Genomic DNA, 27174 nt, shown 5'->3' on the forward strand with positions numbered 1-27174 from the left:
ATGATCGTCGATGAACCAACTCCAAACAATATCCATTGTTACGGTTACCGTGGAAACTATGTGACGACAGCAAGCGATATCCCAAACATTAGGCTCATCGTGCCAGGGAGTGGTGCTCTGCCCGTTTTGATCGCAGATATCAAAGTGAAGACCTGCTGGCTGGTCATGAAAAACCCGCGTAAAATGTGGGTCTTCAGTTGGACTCTGTGGCTTTTTAGTTCCTTCTTTATTCTACCTGTGCGAGGGAACACGTGTAGTGCCATGGTCCAGGCTGCACCCGGTGATGATCTGACCGCACTTCGTAACAAGGCTTTCGCGTCTTTCAGAGCCCAGTGCCGTGGTAAACGAGGTAAGTAATTCTACTCCAAAATTAATATTTTAAAAGTGCAACTATAGCAAGATGTCTTACAGGGAAATCTCAGAAATGTGGTGGTTGTGCCAAAGTACTAACTTGAGTTTTTTTTATTGCAATCATTTCATTGCAAAACCAGATTTCTAAAATGATCTGTTTGCTGACGTTTTGCGATCCGTATGCAAATTAGGAGACCACGTAACTATAATGTTAGTCTCTATATCAGAATTAAAGTCGAGCTTCATCTTATCAAATACACATTTAAAGGACCGTGCAATGGAGTTTTTCCCATGATTCGAACTTCTTAAAATGCAAATAACTTTTGTATTCAGGCTTTTCCGCCAACTTTGCAGATTGGCTTTCCCGCCGTCAACTGAAAAGCAATTGTTTTTCTTCCAATTTTTTTTTGGTTTTTGCTTTTGTGCATAGTTGCAGAAAAGTCTTCGTCTGTAATTATGCGTCAAGGAGGGCGCTGTAAGATCACCCGGCTTAACATCGTATAGGGGTGCACCCAATCTAATAAATGTCCAATAGACAACAGTGTAAATGCCCATACTTCAAAATTCTTTTAAAAATACTCAAAACTCTCACATGTTTTCACGCTGCACAGAAAAATGATGATGAACATGTCAAATTTCATTTTATTTTTAATTTTTGTTGGGTTGACCGATGACTTTTCGAGACAATCTCATCCAAAGAAGCCGACCCCTAAAATTAGTGATATTTCCCAAAGTGAAAAAGTAGCCATTTCGAAAAGGGATCCCTCCACAACATGGCTAAAAAAAGTCCGGTCCAGAGGTGTATTGCCATATCTCTTCAATCTCCCCATTCCATGGCTCTCAGAACTCTCTAATATGGACGAATTTGAGTGTATAACTTGTATTCATGAGCTCGGCGGACGGATATTTGGCCTATTTACTGGAGTGCACCCATAGGCCTACTTAAAGAAAACCGAATCCGGCATAATATCCACTAGACATTTTTCTACGCATTTTCAGCTAATGCATTGCGTAGCGACATGAACGCGGCTCTGCTTTTTCACAGTACATTGCGCCGATAACCATCTTTTCACGTTACGTTCTGTGATTTTTATCACAGTTTTTTTTTAAGCAAACATGTCATATTATTATTTTAAACGTCACTAACATTGTAATGAGTGTGGTACGGGGCCTGTAACTTCACAATTGCTAGTTTTTTAAAGCTATTTTAATATACCCACCTTTTCAGATGAGTATACAAGACCATGCTTATTAACTTCTTGATCTTCATAATATGTCTGGGTCTAGTGTGCTTTATGCACTATCATACTATGTCTGGGTCTATTGTGTACTTCGTGCAATATCTTATTCCTGGTGGCTGTGTCATCTTTTAAGGTCAATTTTATCAATTTTATCAATCGATTTTACTTTATTATAGTGTAGCAATTTTTTCATTATGTTTTGTCATTTTGGCTGGTGCATTACTTTTGCCTTTGTCTTTTTTATATAAAAAAAATGCTCTTTTAAAACGTACTTCATTAGTGTGTCAAATTAGGTTTTAAGATACAAAATCATTAATCCAGGTCACTTTTTTTTGAACTAACCCAGTATAATTCAAGTTCACACAGTTATATTTGGTCCTTCATGAAAATGCATAGACAGATACGCATCTTTCACACCTTTCAATTGTCAGACTTTTTTATTTGACAATCTCATTCCTGCAGCCGATTTCATGTCACCTTATGCGATGACAAAGAACACTCGGGCCACCATTTATAGTGTACGTTGCGCAACATTTCAGTCACGAGAATTTTAAGAAAGTTTCTCAGTGCGTAAGTCTGTGGATTGCTCAACAAATTATGGCATGACGCATTTATTTGAGGCTGCTTTTACATTGTACTTGTGACAGAATTGTAAGGTCAGGGGCGGATCCAGCGGGGGGGGGGGGAGTTGAGGGCGCACGCCCCCTTTCCTTCAGATAAAACATTAAGATGTTCTCCCCACGTACAAACGTGGTTCAAGGTTCAAGGTTTATTTATTTCCACAACATCAAATCTATAAATGACATAAAATAATTGCATAGCAGAAAAGAATTACAAATAATACAACAAAACTGATATTTTAGAGACACTGCAGAGGGGCCCATTAAGAAGCAGAGCTTTTAAGCATGGGCCCCAGACGGGCATGCTCATTGAGCCCAAACCAAGGGAAAGGAAGTAACTTACAATAAACACTATTAAATGGTCAGTCAAACGAGGTAGGGCTCAATGAGCATGCTGTATTTAAAGTAATTACATAGAAAAGCAACATACCTAAACACAATACACATTCAGACGTAAACAACAGACAAACAAACAATACAATACAGATCATTTTAACTAGTCAGGTCAGCAATGAGCAATAAAATAATGGATATTCTACAATCTACATGTAACAACATATATCTACTAGCATGAATTAATAATAAGTTTGAATTAAGATTGATTTAAATAGGCGTTTAAAAGTGGAAAGATTGGTAGAAGCTTGAAGTTGTGTAGAGAACGAATTCCACAGCTTGGGTCCCTTGTATTTAACAGTATTTTGAGAAAGAGAGGTACGACTAAATGGAATATAAAAATTAGAAGCTTGGCGAGTCCAATGAGAATGAATTTCACTTCTGGCTAAAAATACTATTAATGGAAGATGGTAAAGTATTGCGAGAAGATTGATACATTAAAGACCCAAGCTGAACGTTATACATATCATTAAGTTTTAAAATTCTATGTTTTATAAAAAGGGGATATGTGTGTTCATAGAAGTCGGCAAAATTAATTACACGCAAGGCTCTTTTCTGTTATAGAAGTAGTCTTGTAGCAGAACTACTACCGCAAGCAAGTAAACCATAGTTAAGATGAGAGACAATTAGGGTGTTATAAAGAGATTCCAAAACATTTACAGGTAAAAGATGCTTGATTTTGTTAATACACCTACGTTTCTTGCAATGATTTTACATAAATGATCAACATGATTTTCCATGTTAGCCCTGGGTCAATAAACAAACCAAAACATTTACAACAATCAGTTTTGATAATTACAGAATCATCAATCATAATATTACAGGCTAGTTCACTGACAAAGTTACTGAACAACATGAAGCTAGTTTTGGAAATAGTTAAGGATAATTTATTAAGTCTGAACCAACTCGAAACAGATATAAGTTCGGTGTTAATTAACAGTGTCAGTGAGGTAATTGAGGTTGCCATGGGAAAAGAATAAACTAGAGTCATCAGCAAACAATATAAAAGAGAGCAAGTTAGAAGACTTTGTAAAATCATTACTATATATTATACAAAGCAAAGGTCCTAAAATTGAGCCTTGGGGTACTCCGTGTGTAAGAAAACTAGAGTTTGAGTTTAAGCCATGTATAGACTCATATGCGTGCGTATCGGCCCGATACGCTGGAATTACATATGGCACTATAATCGTAAAAAAAAAAATTAGTTCATCTTGACATGCTAAATCTTGACGAAAAAGCCTAAACTATTGACGCATTTGTGATCAAAATGCACCAAAGCCATGCCACTGTTCGCGTATACGATGTTCCGTGCGGCATAGCATGGCAGTGCAGTGCAGTGCCATCGCCATTCACTGGTAGGACTGGAACCAGTGACTAGACCTACATAACGTGACAGGACGAACTTGGACCGTAGAAAATACCAAATATTTAATAAACATCGATGGAGAAAGAGAATTTATTCCAATTAATTCCCAGAACGTGATCTTTCTTTTCTGTGTATGTATTTTCCATTAAAATATATTTATAAGGAGATTGTTCCGCTCATACGTACTTGATATACCGTTAGCGTGTTTCTGAAAAAAAAGTTCGGCCACAGCACGTGGGTTCGTTGCCGAGTCCGCTGCAAATACACAGTGCAGGTATGCACACTGATAGTGTGCCGTGTGCGCGAGGCGATATACGGCCACTGCTGGCTGGCGGCTGACGGTGACTAACGTTGAGCATAGTGGCGTGGAGGACTTCAGTTTTCCATTATTTTTAAGAATCATCCACCTTAAATATATGTTTTTCATATTAGGTGAGGCAAGTTTTTATCACTTTTGATGGACAGTCTCGATTACTTTTGTGGCGCGAATGAACTTTATTAAGGCACAAATTATGCATGATTCCTTGGTATGCTGCATTATTTCAATCAGCACAAAATATTTTTTTGACGAAATAAAAATAAATTCCGACCTAACGACCCTAATTTTTGGAAAGTCATGTAATAGGAAGCAGAATTTTTTTTTTTTTTGCTTAATTTGTTTTAATCTGAAACTTACTTTTCATCCGAACTTTTCCAGTTCAGAAAATTGTTATGTTTGTGAAATGTTTATTATATTTTTATTTAAAAAAAAATGTTATCTATCTCCTCTGAATTTTGAGGAAAAATCTACCTCAAAGATCCCAAGATTTGCTCTAAAATGTACCAAAGAGCTTCTAAAGTTCACAATTTTGGGACCATAAGTCGGCCCCGAACCCCACGCCGTGGCTTCGCACGTTGGTGTATCACGACAAAACTTCCCCTATACAGGTTAAAAAAAAATCACGCCCTTCCACCCTTCGGAAGATCCTGGATCCGCCCCTGAAGTTACCTCACGTAGATAGTCAGCTAAAACTATTTCCAAATGGTGGGTAGAGGTGATTCATTGATTGTTTCACGAATGAACAAATCATATGCAAACATCCGTCGTATATTATGCAGATATTAGGCCTATATTCCTCCAAGATGTTTAATTTTTTTACAACGTTGCGCAGCTAGGCCAAGTAGGGCTGGAACCGTTGCCAGAACATGAGCAAGTCTTTGCAGATGACCAAAATCGACTGAAAGAGAAAAAAGTTCTTGAAAATAAATAATCAGTGCTATGGTCGAGTCCACCCCATCCGAGTCCGAGTCCTTGGTATCCTAGTCCGAGTCTGAGTCCGAGTCCTTGTCTCCGAGTCCGAGTCCTTTTGTGAATCTCAAATACACATCATCGTGGATGAGAACTAGGACAAAGTTGATTGTTTGACCCCTTTTATTACAAAGCAAAGGTTAAAGGTAATGTGTAGTATACATTTTAACCAAATTCATAAATGATTTCGCCCTCAATATTTTTAAGTGAACTTCAGGATTTAAAAGGCTTTTCAAGTGTAAAAAACTTAAAATATTGAAATCCCAAATTCCGATCCTCTTTAAAAAAGATGTTGCTGGAAAAAATGTCACTGCTTGTACTCAGAATGCATTGCAAGGTCACAAGTATGAAAATTATGTTCTGGCTTAACTAAGATTTAAACTAAAACATGTTCATTACATCTTTGACACATAAGCATTTTAACATGCGGGAAGATAAGCTGGCACGATGGGGACGCATTATTATACCCCCATGACTGAAAATGCACTCCACTGGTGCACTTGATGGGGTATACAAGTAAAATATTTCACAGAATTGTAACGCCTACCACAATGGTTTAAAATTTTGGGAGGAAAGAAAAGGTCCCCCCCGCAACTGGATCTATCCCATCATTTGCGAAGTTCATCAGGCTTATACCAGGATTTCTGTACACGCTGCAGATGACGGATGAAGTTGGAGGTAGTTCCATGAACACTTATTTCAGAAATCGTGGCTTTGCAAAAGTTACAGTTTGCAGAATGTCTCTTCTTGCCCGTTTTGTGGCCCGAATACTTCTTGTGATTGGTAAATCCATACTTGATCACTCGCGAAAGCACTGATTTGATAATATCATGTCGGCGCATATTATCATACCACATATTATGTGGTATGGAGTGGTAAGTCAGCTTCCTCGGCAGTCGACAAGAGGTTGAATACGTGTTGCCAACGATCTGCGGGATGATCGGATGGACTGCTCAGTATGTGCGCGTGCGTGCTGCGTAGGCACTGCGTGCGCCCAAACCTCGAACTTTTGCTAATTGACACATCGTTTTGCAAAGGATTTTCATTTAAATTCTAGCGCACGCAATATTTTAGCAGATAAATGCATGAGAATGTTCGCAGGGTTTACACATTGAAAAAGTGCTGTACAATATAGAAATTTAACATTTAATCATGTCATGCAAGCCACCAGGCCAGTGAATGTGCCAGTTATTAGGCACAGTCTCATTAGTCTGGTTCTATGGCGTCGTTAAGCCCCTGTCACACTTTTGCATATCCCAATACCTTATGAGTTCCTTATCAAAATTTTTCAATACGCAGCCGTACGATCAAAAACGTCGAATTTTTTTTATTACTTTGACATGTGCGACGCAAATCTAGCGAACAAGTAACGAATTCAGCGCATCCACTGCGTATGAGATGCGTATGAGTTGCGTATGCAGTGCGCAAGTTCGCCATCTGTGCGTTTCTCATAAGTTACGAATAAGTACAACGCGCTGCCCACTCGCAGGGCGAGCGGTACTAATTCGTGCAATACGTCGGCATTCGATATGAGTTCGTTCAGCGTGCGTTGTATCTGCGCTGCAAGTACGCTGTGTATACGTCCAATATAGGAGGTCAGCGTATTACCGCGTATGAACGGCTTATCCCCCTTGAACACATAGCGTAATCGTACCGCGCTCGACTGATGCGGGACCGATGTGCTGCGTATTTATAACTAAGGGCCCTGTCACACTTCTGCGTATCCTAATTCCTTATGAGTTGCGCATTGACTTTTTTTCATACGCAATCGTACGCACAATACGCACCTCATATGCATCTCTATCGTTTTGTGTAGGTTTTATGTACGCAGGTATACGCATGGTACGGCCAAGTACGCTGGATAGTTTTTGGCATGCACAAAACTACGCTGCGTACGCTGTTACGCAGGTCATAAGTTATCAATACGCAGCGCATCGGTCCCGCGTCGGTCGAGCGCAGTACGAGTACGCTATGTGTTCGTGAGGGATAAGCCGCTCATGCGCGGCAATACGCTGACCTCCTATATTGGACGTATACATAGCGACGTATTGCACGAATTAGTATCGCTTGTCTTGCGAGCGGGCAGCGCATTGTACTTATTCGTAACTTATGAAAAACGCACAGATGGCGAACTTGCGCACTGCATACGCAACTCATACGCATCTCATACGCAGTGGATGCGTTGAATTCGTTACTTGTTCGCTAGATGTGCGTCGCACATATGTCAAAGTAATCAAAAAAATTCGACGTTTTTGATAGTACGGCTGCGTATTGAAAATTGTTGATAAGGAACTCATAAGGAATTGGGATACGCAAAAGTGTGACAGGGGCTTTATGACCTGCGTAACAGCGTACGCAGCGTAGTTTTGTGCATGCCCAAAACTATCCAGCGTATTGAGCCGTACCATGCGTATGCCTGCGTACATACAACTTACACAAAACGATAGAGATGCATATGAGGTGCGTATTGTGCGTACGACTGCGTATGAAAAAAAGTCAATGCGCAACTCATAAGGAATTAGGATACGCAGAAGTGTGACAGGGCCCACGTATGTTTCAGCCGCTCATTTAGTTTGCGCGCATGCGCACTCAAAATATGAAATATGATAATCAGCAAACATGGATGCCTGCGGTCGCAGTTTGACCCACTGAAGTATCGGTCAACATCACGCTTGAAAAACTTTGATTAATTTTTCTTTCCACGTGGACAGGAATTTAAGGCAATCAAAGTCACTTTTGCAAACCTTAGCGCAAAAAAACAGAGAGTATTTGATGCATTTTTTTTGTTTTTCCGTGTCGTGTAGTACGAAAATATTGGGTCACAAATTCAAAACAGGCGACAGTTTAGGGGATAATTTTTCAGTTTTGCCGAGTAATTGTAAACTTGTCTTCACTGAAAAATGGTAAAAGATGCCATGGAAAGTGCGATGTTTAAATATCATTTAAGTCGGAAACCGTTTCAATGAGAAAAGTAAGGTCTCACGTTATACGTTTTTTCGTTGAATGGAACGTTAGTGTGCACGTACCTGTACACAGACCCTGTGGGAATCTGGCCCGTAAACATGGCTAGCCACGCGCCGCGCGCGGCGCTCCGTTTGTAATCTTTCGACGCGTTGGCAAATAAATGTATACATTTAACTGAAACGATTTACAACTGACTGGTTCCCGCCCCTGAAATGCAAGTACGATCACAGAGGGCACTGGGACCAGTGTATTTGTGCACGAAGCTTTCAAAATGGGTTTACTCGAAAAATGACGATTTTTATAAGCTACAGGTTTCCTTCTTACATCAAATCACCTGTAAAATGATAATAATGTATCATCCTTTCCGATGGTACTACGGCTGATCTAAGGTAAACCCGGAAAATTGTCAAAATGTGTAAACCAAAGTCAAAAGCGAAAGATTTTTTTCCTTTTCATTTTTGTACGTTTTTTGTCCATAATTATTGGTTTTTTTAAATATTTTAAAAGGTTTTTAGCGCCGTTACCACACTGTAGAGACAATTTATATCTTTGTTCACTTGGTCTACTGATAATTTTTGGTTTGAATCATCTTTTAAGTACGTTTGAGAAGGATACATTTTAAGACATGAAAACCAGACAATCGTTCAGTGCGTCGTCTGTTACCGCTCTTTGCAAGCCGACGACGCGGAGGAAACCATTGCGCATGCGTGAGAAGACGAACTAAATGCACGCACGGTCTATGGGGCTGAAACATACGTGGGCCCTTAGGGAGTCTTTCATCAAGAAACTGAACGGGCACTCGCAGCGGACGTCCGTGCCTACACCGAGCACAGACAGTATCCGTATCACACAATATGGACCCGTACGAGTTCACGTCGCGCAGGGCTAGCTACGTACGTAGGCGAGGCGGCCCGTTCACTCAAATGTACACTGCCACTATCCGGCGTTAAGGCTATTTACAAATGAAAAAATATAAAATTCTAGATGATAAATAATCGCTAAAATGATAATCAATAATCTCTGTAGTGTACACTGCCACTATCCGCCATTAGGGCTATTAACAAAAAAAAAACACCACTGCACTGCCACCTCCATCCGCCTTTATAGCTATTTACAGTAGAAACAAATATAATATTCTAGATAATAAATAATTACTCAAATGTACACTGTCACCATCCGCCACTGGGGCTATTTACCAAAAACAAACTAAAATCATCAAAATGTGCACTGCCACCTCCATCCGTCATTCGGGTTTTTTACAAAGGAAAAAAAACCAATAAAATTCTAGATGATAAATAACCACTGAAATGCACACTGCCGCCTCCATCCGCCATTAGGGCTATTTACAATTTTTTTTTCTTTTTTTTTTAAATTCATCTTTAGTGTTGTACATGTATGATTAAAGTGTTGCAATATAGCGGTCGAGTACTAATAGAGGGGGGTGGTAAAGTCCAATGTCAAAATATGAAGACGCCCATCTGGGAAATGGTTAACACCATCAATACAAGACTGTTGACACCAAAACTAATGCTGTATCTCTTAAATAACCCCTTGAAATTCCAAATTAACCCCAACATGGCCCTTTTTCTGGCTATTTGAGTATTCTGCTGTTCATACCCTGACTAGTCATGTTGTAGTAACGATGAATAAAGACTTATTATTTCAAATTGGAAACATTCAGGCACAACAGCATATGGAAAGAACTCAGAAAGATGCTTAGCTTGAGGTGCTGCCTTGAAAGTTTAACCCCTGAAAGAGGCAACAGGAGCATTGCTTGGTGTGTTATACACATGCGTAATAAGGTGAATGACTTTACAAGACTCCGAATGTTATGGAGGTGGATTTCAAAGCAGGTCTTTTGCTTTTTTATGAATTTTTTTTTATAAACATTCCTGTATTATTCGTGATTGCACTGATAAATAAGTAAGCTGATTCAATTAATATGTATGGAATTACTATGCCATCTTTAAGATGAAAAGACGGACATGGATGGACATTCTTGAATCATACTACATTTACTTTCTTTCTTATGATTAATCCATCTCTTGTTCCCTTATTCAATGTAGAATTGGTTTATTCAACACTAAAGCAACCTATTTTATTGATGAAATTGAGATGCGACTTGATACATGTTCATAACAAGGACACACATTTGTGATGAATTTCTGTTCCTGTTATAAAAATGTATGAAGTCTTGAAGATGTACATCCCTGTAGTTTAAAAATACCTACCGGTAGAGGTTTAATGTAAGATTGACCAGTGGAATCCTGAGAAATTTATCAAACTTGGTGGACAATGTTCTTACCAGGACATGGGATGTAGAAAGATGAAAAAGCATGACAGAGTACTTCATGTATCGACTTCTGTCTATGGTTCCCTCTAAATGTCGCACTTTAGTTACCTTTTGTGTGGAACGACCCCTAGGCCTATGTTTTATACAATCATTTACATGTATATCTACATGTATGCCCCGACTGTCTGTGGTATTTAGTGATATTAGTGCATTAATAATGTTCATAATAATTATATTAATTTGTCAGTTATGTGCTCATCTATGAAAGTCTTACTGACTTCAGTTGTGTGTTCAATATAAACTATGTCAAAGCTATTAAAATGGGGGGAAAAACATTCATTTCGCAATAATACTCACTATCCACTGTGCGTGCAGTGCGAATTTATTTTTTTTTGGATGGGGTGGGTTTTTTTCATGCTAGATACCCACTTCCTATTATACAAAATATCCCTCAAATGACCCAATGCATCACCTCTGAAGTGGGCACAATCATATTCCAACATTTTGATTTGCATCCCAATTATCACCCCGTTAGTACTAACGTAATAATTTATTCCAAGTTGCACTTGACCAAATATAGGTTTTCCCAGCCAATTTCACCAAGTTTTCGTTCAATTTAACGCCTGGCTAATTCGATTTAGATTGAAATTGAAAGATCGTGCAGATCGGCATTCGACAATCAAAAAGAATCCTTCAATTTCACTATCCGAGCATTCTATCGCCTTGTAGCTTCACTCGTCCCTATCAAAGACGCATTCATATTAAAATTATCGTGTTGTTCATTCAATGTCGTCTAAACCATTAGTAAGGGGTTGATTGGGCAATCGTTTTCATTAATGGGCAAACATGTTTTTCATTTTGTCAAACATCTTTTAAGACTTCATACGTGTCCGTATTCCTTAGCGTAAATCATATTTGATGACTTCAAACCGTAGATTGACTTTCCTTCTTAATGAAAGGGTATGTGCAAGGAATTTTTCACATGAAATCTTTTTGTGCAACTCTGTGAAATGTAAGAAAACTACACATTTGACAACACTTTTTGGGTTAATCTTATTGCAAATGTCCACTTCTTTAAACATTTAAAAGTTTCCATGTTTTTCCGGACTAATGCTGTTACTGTGATGTCATTTCAGGAAGACACTCAGTTTAGGGTTTTTCTTTCAAATTATTCATCCAAATTTGCTAATTGAAAACATTTGTGGGAAAGGGTTGGTCATTGGCTTACTGCCATGTACTGACACATCATATAATCACCAAATTAAAGAATTTTATGACAGCAAAATATTCTAGCAACTTTTTTTGCTGAAATAGCCGTGTTTTCTAATGAATATGAAACTTTGCATTAGCATAAAAACGGAGAAGGCACCAAAAACACCCATCAAAATGAAAAATAAAACTTGCAAATAAGGTTAAATGTGACACAAAGATGTATTTTCAAGGTTTGCATTGAAATCTTTGCATGGGCCCTGTGAATATGGTAAGTGTTCGGTCAGACATACGCAAGAAAACATTTAAGAAATAACGCAAGAGAAGTGTTCCCGACGGTACAACCATTGCCAAACATGCGTCACGTGTCCCGATGTCTTACGCGTCAAGAAATCGTCAACGTAAAAAAGCCCCTTGATCAAACGTTTTAACAAGTAGAAAAGATCAACAGTGAAAAAGAAATTATCTTAGTCCCTTTCAATTCATTATTTCGTTGCATCTTCTTTCCCTCATATCAGTTGATTTGTAACATTGTAAATTTTACAGTCATCAAGATTTTTTTGTGGGGGGGGGGGTAGAAATGAACCTCGGAGAAAAATAGGAAAACAAATTGATTAAAAATCTTACTGATTTAATGACCAAACGATGAAAGCGATTGCCCATAAACGAATAAGAAACGAAAAGCATGGTTATACGTTATAAGCGCACAGATGTTCGCTAATTTGAATGCGTCAATCGTCAAAAACGGGTTGCAAAGACTTTATTTAAGATTGCTACAAGTTAAGTCTTGAATGCACCAAAACGAAATAGGCTGCTCGAAAACGAAAACGAACATTCACAGCAAAATCTTGGCTGCCTAAAAATGAAATTGAATGAACCCCAAACGAAAAAGAAACCGCAATTGGACCACATGTGCAAAACTCACGCGAAATTGAATGGCTGATAATGAAACTGATTAGAAAAATTCGGAAATTCGCCGGTAAAACCTATATTAAAGTAATCAGTTTATGAAATGTCTGAAAGATGCATATCTTTGCACTGATAATGTCTTTCACTCAGATTCGAGAAGTATCATTTTAGTAAAAAAAACTATAATATGATTTACGCTGAGATAACTAAGAATTTTATAGGAATACAGATATGCAGGAAGTTAAGATATGCTTGACAAAATGTTAAATATTATGTTTGCTCATTAATGAAAATAAATGTCCGATCAACCCTTACTGTTGGTTCAGACGAAATTCAAAGAACAAGACGATACTTTCAGATTATTTTATTCTTTTTGATTGTCGAATGACGTTATGCGTGATCTTTTCATTTTAATCTAAAATGAATTAACCATAGGTGTTAAATCGAATGAAACATATATTATAGGTTTTCCCGAATTTTTCTAATCAGTTTCATTATCAGCCATTCAATTTCGCGTGAGTTTTGCACATGTGGTCCAATTGGGGTTTCTTTTTCACTTGGGGTTCATTCAATTTCATTTTTAGGCAGCCAAGATTTTGCTGTGAATGTTCGATTTCGTTTTCGGGCAGCCCATTTCGTTTTGGTGCATTCAAGACTTAACTTGTAGCAGTCTAAATTTAAGTCTTTGCAACCTTTTGACGGTTGACGCATTCAAATTAGCGAACATCTGTGCGCTTATAAGATATAATGCTTTTCGTTTCTAATTCGTTTATGGGCAATCACTTTCATCGTTTTGTCATTTAAATTAGTAAGATTTTTTAAACGATATTTTTTCCTATTTTCCTCCGAGGTTCATTTCCCCCCAAAAATCTTGGCGACTGTAAAATTTACAATGTTACAAATCAACTAATATGAAGGAAACAAGATGCAACGAAATAATAAATTAAAAGGGATTAAGATAATTTCTTTTTCAGTGTTGATCTTTTCTATATACTTGTTTAAACGTTTGATCAAGGGGCTTTTTTACGTTGACGATTTCTTGACGTGCAAGACATCGGGACACGTATGTTTGGGAATTGTTGTACCGTTGGGAACACTTCTCTTGCGTTATTTCTTAAATGTTTTCTTGCGTATGTCTGACCGAACACTTACTGTATTCACAGGGCCCATGCAAAATTTTTACTGCAAACCTTAAAAATACATCTTTGCGTCACACTTAACCATATTTGCAAGTTTTATTTTCCCTTTTTGAGGGGTGTTTTGGTGCCCTTCTTGTTTTTATGCTAATACAAAGTTTCATATTCATTAGAAAACATGTGATGGCATTCCAAGCAAGATTAATGTGACACGGTTATTTCAGCAAAAACAAAGTTGGTAGAATTTTGGATATTTTACTGTCATAACTTTTTCTTTTTTTTTGTGATTATATGATGTGTCAGTACATGGCAGTAAGCCAATGACAGAACACTTTCCCACAAAAGTTTTCAATTAGCAAATTTGGGATGAATAATTTGAAAGAAAAAACCTAAACTGAACAGTGTCTTCCTGAAATGACATCACAGTAGTGACAGCGTTATGCCGGGAAAGCATGGAAACTTTTAAATGCTTAAAGAAGTGCACATTTGAAATAAGATTAACCCAAAAAGTGTTGCCAAATGTGTAGTTTTCTTACATTTCACAGAGTTGCGTCAAAGAATTCCTGAGAAATATTCATTGCACATACCTTTTAATTAAGAAAGAAAGTCAATCTTCGGTTTGAAGTCATCAAATATGATTTAGACTTTTAAGACTTCATACGGACACGTATGACGTCTTAAAAGATGTTTGACAAAATGTAACATATGTTTGCCCATTAATGAAAACGAATGCCCTATCGATCCCTTACTAATGGTTTAGACGGAATTGAATGAAAAACGCGATACTTTTAATATGAATGCATCTTTGATAGGGACGAGTGAAGCTAAAAGGCGATAGAATGCTCGGATAGTGAAATTGAATGATTCTTTTTGATTGTCAAATGTCGATCTGCGTGTTCTTTCAATTTCAATCTAAATCGAATGAGCCAGGCGTTAAATTGAATGAAAACTTGGTGAAATTGGCCGGGAAAACCTTTAATATGATTGTGTATTTTGTTCATTGTTTATTTTGTTAAATATGATAATTTGGTAATGTGATTCCTGATGACGTCAAAATGACGTGCCCTCTGTATCAGGGTTGATTTTCGTTCCACGTCTCAAGTTCCTGCTGAAAACAGATTGAAGAAAAGTCGCTGAGAATGACGGTCCGGGAAAAAGAAAGAAAAGCTCGTACGATTCTAAATCGGTGGCATTTTTAATGATGATTGTGCACTTAAATGCAAGGCCAGTAGAATCAGAATTACAAGAGACTGACTGAGACCTCATAGTGTGTACATCCATGTACATCTTCCTGATCCGAAAGTAACAGGGAGCAATGATATTGGGAAGAAGTAAAAAATGTTCAAACGATATGAGACAGGGAGGCACTGATAGAGGGGGTAATTCAGTCGTTCGTTAATGAGTATGAAGACAATCATTGGATCAATGCCTTTTAAAGTATGAAGAAGTCAGCCAAGAATAGGCCCTCCTTTTCAATAAAGGTTTTCTCGGAGAAATTCCGATTTGTTCAAATCAGTTTCATAATCAGCCATTAAATATTGCGTGAATTTTGCACATGTGGTCAAATTGGCAGTAAGCCATCGACCACAAATGTTTTCAATTAGCAGATTTTGGATGAATAATTTGAAAGAAAAAACCCTAAACTAAGCAGTGTGTTAGGCTTCCTAACGGGCAAACATGTTTCACATTTTGTCAAACATCTTTTAAGACTTCATACGTGTCCGTATTCCTTAGCGCAAATCATATATTTGATGACTTCAAACCGTAGATTGACTTTCTTTCTTTAAGGGTATGTGCAATGAATTTTTTCTCAGGAATTCTTTTTGCGCAACTCTGTGAAATGTAAGAAAACTACACATTTGACAACACTTTTTTGGTTAATCTTATTGCAAAGGTGCACTTCTTTAAGCATTTAAAAGTTTCCATGTTTTTCCGGACTAACGCTGTTACTGTGATGTCATTTCAGGAAGACACTGTTCAGTTTAGGTTTTTTTCTTTCAAATTATTCATCCTAAATTTGCTAATTGAAAACATTTGTGGGAAAGGGTTGGTCATTGGCTTTCTGCCATGTACTGACACAACATATAATCACCAAATAAAAGAAATTTATGACAGCAAAATATCCAAAATTCTAGCAATTTTTTTTGCTGAAATAGCCGTGTAACATTAATCATGCTCGGAATACCATCACAGGTTTTCTCATGAATATGAAACTTTGCATTAGCATAAAAACGGAGAAGGCACCAAAAACGCCCCTCAAAATGGAAAATAAAACTTGCAAATAAGGTTAAATGTGACACAAAGATGTATTGCATTGAAAACTTTGCATGGGCCCTATGAATATGGTAAGTGTTCGGTCAGACATACGCAAGAAAACATTCAAGAAATAACGCAAGAGAAGATTTCCCGATGGTACAACCATTTCCAAACATATTACGTGTTCCGATGTCTTGCACGTCAAGAAATCATCAACGTAACAAAACCCCTTGATCAAACGTTTCAACAAGTAGAAAAGATCAACAAGGAAAAAGAAATTATCTTAGTCCCTTTCAATTAATTATTTCGTTGCATCTTGTTTCCCTCAAGTAACTTTGTAAAATTTACAGTCGTCAAGATTGGTTTTTTTTTTAGGAGGGGGGAATGAACCTCGGAGAAAAATAGGAAAAAATGTCGATTAAAAATTCTTTTTAATTTAAATGACCAAACGATGAAAGCGATTGCCCATAAACGAATAAGAAACGAAAACTGGCATGGTTATACGTTATAAGCGCACAGATGTTCGCTAATTTGAATGCGTCAACCGTCAAAAGGTTGCAAAGACTTAATTTAAGACTGCTACAAGTTAAGTCTTGAATGCACCAAAGCGAAATAGGCTGCCCTAAAACGAAAACGAACATTCTCAGCAAAATTTCGGCTGTCTAAAAATGAAATTGAATGAACCCCAAATAAAAAAGAAACCCCAATTGGACCAGGTGTGCAAAACTCGCGCGAAATTGAATGGCTGATAATGAAACTGATTAGAAAAATTCGGAAATTCGCTGGGAAAACCTATATTCAAACTCGTCCATCAACATCCATTTAGTGCACTTCCAATGTTTAATTTTGTCTTTTGTCAGACAATTTCTAATTCAGTTCATACAAGCAAATTAAAACAATGATTACACGTTTTCGTCCCGGAGTATTCGATCTCGTCTCGTCTACGCAAAACCTTAGCTTGTTATTCAGAATCAAATTCGTCTAATTGATTTATATAAGACGAATTCGATCTCTGAATGCTACCATTCGGAAACAGCTTAGATGAATGTGACCTGTAATGTCGAATATTCTCGACCCAGTGACTAAAGAGGGTGACCAAACTTTGAAATTGAATGGTAAATGACTAATTTAAGTGGTTTTCTTTAAGCATGTGAAATTTTTCTCGGACGAAATTGAATGTTAGAGTTGATGAAATTGAATGAAAATGTTTTTAAATAGCCGGGAAAACCTATAGTTTCTTAGACCGTAACATCGCCAAGGCCTTATTTGTAATATTTTATCCTCTCATCAATTTGATCATAAAGTAAGACTCGTTCATTTATGATGCAGTTACTCCGGGAGAATACACAAAAGAGGCACAACCATTAATTGCTAGCCTTCTACCTCGTCTTCTTGCCCAAATGTCAATTAGGCATCGATAAAAATAAATAAATTTAGTCAAATTATCCATGACATTTCAATTGTGTAGTTCACTGAAAAGCAGAGCCAACATAAAAAAAAACCCTGAAAGCGGATTACTCCATGAACTTATGTTTTTTCATCACAGAGTTTTGGTAACCCTTGGGGTAACCCACCGGATACGCACCAATGGCGGCGATTTCTAGTCAGGATTTGGAGGGCACAGCTGCGTCGACAGACGAATCTCCGGGGGGGGGGGGGGGAGGGAGGGGAGATTGCCAAGTAGGCATATTAATGGTTCGAGCTTAGTGGTAGCCCGCTAGCCAAATGCGAGTAAATACAGCGGCGGGCTAGTCAAAGCACTTGTTACATTACAGTGTAATAATTCGTTTGTCTTGTTAATGACCAATACTTTTATAGGGAGATATTTCAAGGGGGAATTAACTTAAATTATGTGGTATAGTTTAATGTTTGTAATGTAAAGTTGAATGTATTTTAATATTTTGAGCACAAAAACCACGACACCTTCTATTGTATGCCACTGTATATAAATGGCAATCAACCAAATCAATCAATCAATCAATCAATCAGAACTATTAAAGTCCCCCTGGCGAGTCATAATTATTGAAATAAGGCATGCAACTTTCTCGTGTATTCGTGGATTTTAGCGTTTTTAATGGAAATTGCGGCCTGAAATCCCCGAAAATGTCATGTTTTGGATTGATTAATACTTATCCTATTTCAAAGGTCTGGTTGAAAGGGAACTATAGGTTTTCCCGGCGAATTTCCGAATTTTTCTAATCAGTTTCAATATCAGCCATTCAATTTCGCGTGAGTTTTGCACATGTGGTCCAATTAGGGTTTCTTTTTCATTTGGGTTTCATTCAATTTCATTTTTAGGCAGCCAAGATTTTGCTGTGAATGTTCGTTTTCGTTTTCGGGCAGCCTATTTCGTTTTGGTGCATTCAAGACTTAACTCGTAGCAGTCTGAAATTAAGTCTTTGCAATATTTTGACGGTTGACGCATTCAAATTAGCGAACATCTGTGCGCTTATAACGTATAACCATGCTTTTCGTTTCCTATTCGCTTATGGGCAATCGCTTTCATCGTTTGGTCATTTAAATTAGTAAGATCTTTTAATCGATATTTTTTCCTATTTTTCTCCGAGGTTCATTCCCCCACTCAAAGAATCTCGTTTTATTATCTGAATCAACTGCTTATTTTCTCGGTTAAACGACTTATTATCTTGTTTAAACGACGGATTTTATCTGGTTTAAACGACTTTTTTATCTGGTTTAAACGACTTATTTATCTTATAAATGAATAATTTGTCTCTCGTTCAAACGAGCCTAGGCGCACTATTAAAGTGAAATTCGCGCTACTAAGGTGTTCCCCATCTGCCCTCTCACATCTCGCATCTGGTGTGGATGACCTGACCTTTGTGTCGCAAGTTGTAATATGCAAATTTGGGACAATTATCATCTCGACTCATGCAAACGCAATTGGCATTTAGGAAGGAGACGAGGCAGGCATGAGGTTACAATCAAGTAAAAGCTTTATGTGGCCTCTCTGGGCTCCCTTACGTTTTGTACTAAATAAATGTAGTCGGGCACCATATGCAGACGTTGTTGTAATTTTGTAATTGTGCGTCTGGCAGCCAGACTGAGGGAGTGATGGTCATGTATCTGGAACATGTAAACGCTTTTTAATTAGCGCAATTAGCAGACTAATGACCAGCGTGGCAGCTCATGCACAATGTCGATATCGCTGTAGTGTGTGGTCCTACGTTACCGTTTTCTCTGACTTTTGTCTTGACTATCCAAATTTTGTGTATTTAGTATTTTTGACACGTCCGGGATGTTTTTCTTTATCTGTTGACATAGCTTCTTGAAGTAAAACAATCACACCACCAATATGATATGAGAGATCAAACTAAAGAAAATAGTATAGACAAAAATACATAATTTTGAAGTTAATCGTGTGCTACTTCATTCAACTTGTTTTGTGATCATGAATGCACCCGCCATCAGTAGTACCGATCGATAATAACGCGGCAGCGACATGCAAATGGGGGGACTCAAATGCGTCCCTGTAACGGCGGGCAAGATAGAGGGCTCCCTTTCATAATTTTAATTGACATTGGAAGCACTCTGGGTTGCGGAAAAAGACCCATTACTATTTTCTTTTTCTTTTTTATTAAAATGGGATTCGGTACAAAACCTGTTCTCGAAACAATCGCACATTTTTCCTCAGATGACGTTTCTTGCTCTGTGGAGGGACCTCTCGGGATGGAAGATGGTCGCATCCGGGATGAACGCATCACAGCTTCGTCTTTTTGGCGAAACCTCGCTAGCCACGCCCCATCCAGGGCCAGGCTTAATACTCAAGGTAAGCATTTGTATTTCAGACTAACCACGTTATACTTCGTACAGCCATTTCAAAGGAAAGACAGTTGTTTAACCCTAAAAGGGCCGGGCGGAATCCGCCCCCCCCCCCTCAACTTTTTCCGCGATAGCCTTGAAAAAAGAATGTCGCGACCCGAGCTGTTCGTCTGACTTTTTAGCTACGAGCCTTGCCCATCTTTTGATACCAAAAACATTTTAAAAAAATTCCGAAGCAAACTGAATTTCCCCATAAACGTAGTGTACACAGAGCATTCGTGCATATGAATAATTAATTAGCCATAATTCCAAAATCCTTTGACCTATAGTCATGAAATTTCTTGGGTATGTTCATGGTAAGTGCATGTACTGAGTTTCAAAAATTTTCGTCACTCGATGGCCGACATCTTAGGGGGCTGAGAGATGGTCCAAATAACCTGGCCCTTTTAGGGTTTAAGGGATATTATACGGCCTGAAATTCACGAAATTATTATGTTGTTAGGGATGTTTCTTTTTACTATTTCAAATGTATGGTTGAAAGGAAACTAACCTAATGTCTTACCGTTCTTGAGAAAAGACGGATGAACAGTTGTTTACATCGCACGCGGTGGACTGCTGTGGCATACATATACGCATTTCCCGCCGTTTCCATTCAATGTACAGTTCAAGTCGTGTGTGTCACAATACACAAAGTACCAACACAAATGTTGTTTCTCGCACGTCCGCATTATACAATACACTGTGTCATGCCAGATTCACAACTAGCACTCAACAGCTCTATTTTTGAGACTCACTATTTTGACACCCAAAATTAGTTGTCGCATGGTTCACGCAAGAATCACACAAAAATAACCAGTTTTAAATGATGGTTGTGTAGACGTTTATGTCTTACTATTAAATGCTCTTTCCATTTAATATAATTTCATTAAAATACGTTTTGTAGCCCAATTGAGCGCATTCGCAATGTCCCTTCAGTTGCACAATTCACTGCTCGATTTGTGGTTGATTCGTAGTAACCAAATCCATTACGACTGTGCACTAAAAAAACGTGCGGACGTCAATAGTCGAACGATATCGGCAAAATGTCATCAGGAAGTTATATGGGTCAAGGGTCCCTGCTGCGCATTGTGATGCGTGCAGCTATCGTACGCGTAACCAGCAATACGACCGACCACCAAAGCGGTCCTGAAGAGCCGACGATACCATGGGCGTCGCTGCAGGGGGGTGGAGGTGTCACAACCCCCATTAGACATTTTTGTCGGTGAAATCATGGTGCTGTCGGCCAAAAAAGTGAAGAATAGAGAAAGACGTAAAAGAAAGAGAGAAGAAGAAAATATTGAGAGTGTAAATAATAGACACCGTTGCTCAAAACCCTGCGAAGCTAACATCCGGTTCTGAATTCCTTGGCAAAAACAAATTGTACATTGTGTCAAGACTGTCATGTCGGCACGAGCTGCCGCGCGAGCTCGCTTCATATATACGGCGGTTGACAGCTACGGCTAAGTGACGACTCACAACCATGATGGATCAAGCTAAAGTTAAAGAAGGCAAAACTCGAAAGAGTGTAGAGCTTCAGTTTGATGTAATGTTTGTGATGCAATACATCAACTTTGATGACCCCCACCCCCATCTCCCTAAACACGAGCCAGTACATTAAAAAAAAGTCTGCGGAAAGTGGCCAGGAAATGCTTCAGATTGCACCACAAAGCATAAAATCCAGACCTTTTAGGCTGGCCCTGGACCCCCGCACACATAAAAAAAGTCAGCAGAAAGTGGCTAGGAAATGTTTCAGATTGCACCACAGAGCACACAATCCAGAACTTTTAGGTGGGCCCCGGACCCCACGCCTTCAGGGCTTCGCGCTCTCCGCTCGCATATAACAGAAATTCACTTTAGGATTTAAGGTATATTCCATCATTTGTAATTTGTGCATTATGTTTGTTTGAAGCCACAAAAGTGCTCAAAATCTAAAGAAGGGTGATGAAGTTTCAGCTCAGCTGTATATTTCGAGAAAAACAGCATTTTAGGATCTCGATTTCAAATCAAAAGTTGCTGAATCATGTTTTGAATTGGCCTGAATTCAGCATCCGGCGAGACACGTTTTCACTGAGCCGATTGCAGCTACGCGAAGTCGCGCACTGATCCGACGAATTATAGCAACGGCGTGCGCGTGTGCATCGTGTCAACGCTTGCGCGCGCTTCGCTGAATATAAAAACGAACTACTACGGAAATTTCTAACGGTGCTTCTTAAAACGCACCGTTGGAAGGGCATTCCTTCGTTGATTTTTTCAAAATGACAGCTTGCCAGAAAGAATAATTTCACAGGGAGTTTAGTCCCCTTGCTATCTTTCAACCAAGAATGTTTTTTTCAACAATAATTAGGTCTGTCACTTTTTGGATAGCTGCAAATGATGGACTATAGCTTTAAAGACCCCCCCCCCCGACTGGGATCAGGGATCGGGCCTGCACAAGGTATGCTTACGTGGGCGTGTACACGCCAGCAGCGTATCCAGCTTTTGATTTGGGGGGGGGGGGGGGGGCAACTGCACATCAGCGCCGAAATGTAGACATGTTTTTTTTCTTCGGACACTTGCCCTCCGTAAAATCAAAAAGCGGGGGGAGGGGGGGGGGTCTGGTATCCATCTTCCAAATGGGGGCACTCTTCAAAACTGACCATTATTATGCATACTACATATCAAATGAAGATTTTCACGGCTCATTTTAATGGTTGTTGAATGGGCCAAGAAAAAGTCTCCGGTTTCTGGTATGGAGCTTGCCCAAAAAGTGGTGCGGCGATATTTATGGGAGACCAGAGAGGCCACATAAAGTTTATTCTCGATCATAACCCCATCTAAAAACACGTTAAAATTGTGCAGCAGCAGGATTCCTGTCAAACCAGTGAGTTTGGCGGTTTTGAGACATCATCTTTCATTGAAAAAAAAACCTTTTTCATTTTGCCGACGCGCATGGCTACGGCGACGCGCGCGCATACCAGAAACCGGATACTTTTTTTTTTGCCCTTAGTGGGATTGATGTCAGAGGAACTCTTTAAACATAACTGACAATTTATTCCATTCAGAGCAATCAACATAATAAACCATTATAATACATGATGTGGGGAATTAGAAATGGATTTAATTAAGGGATCTTTTGGGGCGGAAATTATCAATTATTTTGTGTGACGGTCCGTCGGCAAATTTCATGATGACACCCCCCCCCTTTCAAAATGGTCTAGCGACGCCCGTGGACGATACGCTAGTAAACTTAGTCTAGCGTTGGGTCAGACAAAGATTATTGGCAAAGATTATTCAACATACCTCGAAGTCCAAATTTGAGCCAGATTCCTGCAATATGGCTAAATCGTTGAATGCAGTAAGAAATGTTAGGTTTTTTTGTTGTACAGGATACGCTGCAGCATGGTGTAATGATGAAACTACTGATGACATCAGTCCGTGGATACAGGTTCACTTCGATGGCACAGTCACCATCACTGGTCTGATCACCCAGGGGCGTGGAGACAGCCCATACGACCAATGGGTGACGGAGTACCAAGTGACGTACAGCGAAGACGGTCAGTCCTGGAATAACGTGACTGATGCAGACGGCACACCAATAAAGGTATATAGTCAGGTTGCATACGGTTGGAATCGTGACCGACTGGTGCAAAGCACCAAACTTGGCAGATAGATTATTATAGCCCTAAAGAAGATATTTAGAAGGGGTGCCCACCTGAAATTCTTTTTGGAAGAGTGCCTAATTTGCATATTAAAGCGTTAATGAGTGCAACTTTAGAGTATAATATAGGTTTTCCCGGCCAATTTCACCAAGTTTTCATTCAATTTAACGCCTGGCTCATTCGATTTAGATTGAAATTGAAAGATCACGAAGATCGGCATTCGACAATCAAAAAGAATCATTCAATTTCACTATCCGAGCAATCTATCGCCTTTTAGCTTCACTCGTCCCTATCAAAGATGCATTCATATTAAAAGTATCGCGTTGTTCATTCAATTTCGTCTAAACCAGCAGTAAAGGGTTGATCGGGCATTAGTTTTAGTTAATGGGAAAACATATTTCACATTTTGTCAAACATCTTTTAAGACTTCATACTTGTCCGTATTCCTTAGGGTATCATGAATTTTTCTCAGGAATTCTTTTTTGTGCAACTCTTTACTACTGTGAAATGTAAGAAAACTACACATTTGACAACATTTTTGAGTTAATCTTATTGCAAAAGTGCACCTCTTTAACCCTAAAGGGACCGGGGCGGAATGGTCAAAATAAACAGGCCCTTTTAGGGTTAAACATTTAAAAGTGTCCATGCTTTTCCGGACTACGTATGAGCGCCCTGTTACTGTCATGGCATTTCAGGAAGACACTGTTCAGTTTTAGGGGTTTTCTTTCAAATTATTTATCCTAAATTTGCTAATTGAAAACATTTGTGGGAAAGGGTTGCTCACTGGCTTACTGCCATGAAGGCACCAAAAACATCCTTCAAAAATAAAAAATGAAACTTGCAAATATGGTTAAATTTGACACAAAGATGTATTTTCAAGGTTTGCATAGCAAACTAACTTTGCATGGGCCCTGTGAATACAGTAAGTGTTCGATTAGACATGCGCAAGAAATCATTTAAGAAATAACTCAAGAGAAATGTTCCCGATGGTACATCCATTGCCAAACATAGGTGTTCCGATGTCTTGCACGTCAAGAAATTGTCAATGTTTAAACAAGTAGAAAAGATAAACAGTCAAAAACAAATTATCTTAGTCCCTTCAATTAATTAATTCGTAATAACATATTGTTTCCCTTATAGGGCCTATTAGTTAATTTGTAACATTGTAAGTTTTACAGTTATCAAGTTTTGGAGGGAAATGAACCTCGGAGAAAAATAGAAAATGTTTCGATTTATTTTCTTTTACTAACTTAAATGACCAAACGATGAAAAGGATTGCCCATAAACGAATAAGAAACGAAAAGCATGGTTATACTTTACAAGCGCACAGATGTTCGCTAATTTGAATGCGTCAACCGTCAAAAGGTTGCAAAGACTTAATTTGAGACTGCTACAAGTTAAGTCTTGAATGCACCAAAACGAAAAAGGATGCCCGAAAATGAAAACGAACATTCAAAGCAAAATCTTGGCTGCCTAAAAATGAAATTGAACGAACCCAAAACGAAAAAGAAACCCCAATTTGACCACATGTGCAAAACTCACGCGAAATTGAATGGCTGATAATGAAAATGATCAGAAAATGGAAAAAATCGGAAATTCGCCGGGAAAACATATAGTAGCCATTTAGGATCGTTACAATGTCCTCATATTATTATCCAGTCAGTCTTAAATGCTTTAGCAAATGTTATTGACGTAAGGATGTGTAAGTGAAATCCCCAAAATATACTTTTCAAAAAATTAAAAAAAAGTACTTTTCAAAAAATTAAAAGTGGGAAAAAAATATTACACTGTAGGAATTAACGATTTATGCAAATTAGGCACCCTTCCCTTCTTAATATTTACTCTAGGGCTATAACAATCTATCTGCCAAATTTGGTTGTTTGAACCAGTCGTTCACGATCTTGTCAAAAATTGGGTCTAAGCTTTCTGACTAATAGAAATGTTTAAAGGTATCAAAATGTCAAAAGTCGTTTGCTGACTATGTTACGACATAATCAGTAGCGTATCCAGCTCATGATGTGGGTGTGTGTGTGGGGGGAACCGCACATCCACAGAGAAATATAGACATGTTTTTTTTCTTCCGACACTTGGCCTCCGTAAAATCAAAAAGTGGTGGGGAGGACCATCTTCCAAATGAGGGCGCTCTTCAAAACCTTTATTATGTATACTGGAAAAGATATGCCGATTTTCACAGCGCCTTGTAATGCCTTTTTTTTAGCTGGTTTTCTTTTTTGGGGTTGATGTCAGAACTCTCTAAACATTTATGGAAATACTTACTGAGCAAATTTTTTTTCAAAAATCCTGGGGGGGGGCACGGTGCCCCTGCCCCCCCCCCTCATCTGGATATACCACTGGACATAATGAATCCATTCGAATGTCAACAACCTGAACACACCATTCTTCTTTTTTGAACAGTTCCCTGGTAACAAGGACAAGAACACCCCGGTAACTACTCACCTGCCGTTTGCCTTGCGCACCAGAATCCTGCGCATTCACCCCACTGCATGGAACCACCATTGCAGCATGAGGTTTGAAGTGATTGGCTGCTATTAGTCAGACTCATTACATTGCCGACGAGTGAATGAAATGATTTCAACGTCGAAAGGTAGCTCTGTCGTAGAACAAAACGAAAATATTCATGCTTGTAACTACCGGCTGTACTCAAAATTATTTGGTAGTTTGGATGAAATTTGATGAATATTATTAGCTTTTTTTTCTTAAAATGTGTGAATCTATATTTCTGATGCTCTTAAAATGCATACTGGTGAAATCGTTAGTCAAGGTGTACGTGTTGATAATTAGCTGATTGGTAAGACTTTTATAGAGTGAAAACAAACCCTGGGAGTACACTTTAAAAAAGAAAGGCAAGTCTCCAGGGAAATCTGGACAGTCGTACAGCAAGGTTGCTTTTTCCTGTGTACTTGAAGGACTTAAATAAATTTAGAACATGACAACGAATAAGAGAAATTGTATGTACGAATTTAAGAAAGAAATATGCTCGTTATAAAAAAATGAAGAATTATTATGTGTTAGTTGCTAGAAGGTACGGTGTGTCTAATAATAATAATAATAATATAGGTTTTCCCGGCGAATTTCCGCAGTTTTCTAATCAGTTTCATTATCAGCCATTCAATTTCACGTGAGTTTTGCACATGTGGTCAAATTTGGGTTTCTTTTTCATTTTGGGTTCATTCAATTTCATTTTTAGGCAGCCAAGATTTGCTCTGAATGTTCGTGTTCGTTTTTGGGCATGCTATTTCGTTTTGGTGCATTCAAGACTTAATTTGTAGCAGTCTTAAATTAAGTCTTTGCAACCTTTTGACGGTTGACGCATTCAAATAAGCGAACATCTGTGCGCTTATAACGTATAACCATGCTTTTCGTTTCTTATTCGTTTATGGGCAATCGCTTTCATCGTATGGTCATTCAAATTAATAAGATGTTTTAATCGATATGTTTTCTCATTTTCCTCCAAGGTTCATCCCCCCCCCCAAAAAAATTCTTGATGACTGTAAAATTTACAATGTTACAAATTAACTGATATGAGGGAAACAAGATGTAACGAAATAATTAATTGAAAGTGACTAAGATAATTTATTTTTCACTTTTGATATTGTCTACTTGTTTAAACGTTTGATCAAGGGGTATCTTTACGTTGGCACTTTTTTGACGTGCAAGACATCGGGACACG

General features: G+C 38.4%; 1 protein-coding gene across 1 annotated transcript; it reads left to right on the top strand.

The window, feature by feature from the left end:
* Nucleotides 1–26056, top strand: LOC119731381 (adipocyte enhancer-binding protein 1-like). Its single transcript, XM_038204554.1, has 4 exons — nt 1–349; nt 19679–19813; nt 23211–23425; nt 25899–26056. Exons 1-4 carry the CDS (start codon nt 1–3, stop codon nt 26034–26036), a joined length of 837 nt encoding a protein of 278 aa, XP_038060482.1. The 3' UTR covers nt 26037–26056.
* The last annotated feature ends 1118 nt before the right edge of the window (nt 26057–27174 follow it).

Source organism: Patiria miniata, unplaced genomic scaffold (assembly GCF_015706575.1).
Source record: "Patiria miniata isolate m_02_andy unplaced genomic scaffold, ASM1570657v1 HiC_scaffold_23, whole genome shotgun sequence".
Lineage (NCBI taxonomy): Eukaryota > Metazoa > Echinodermata > Asteroidea > Valvatida > Asterinidae > Patiria > Patiria miniata.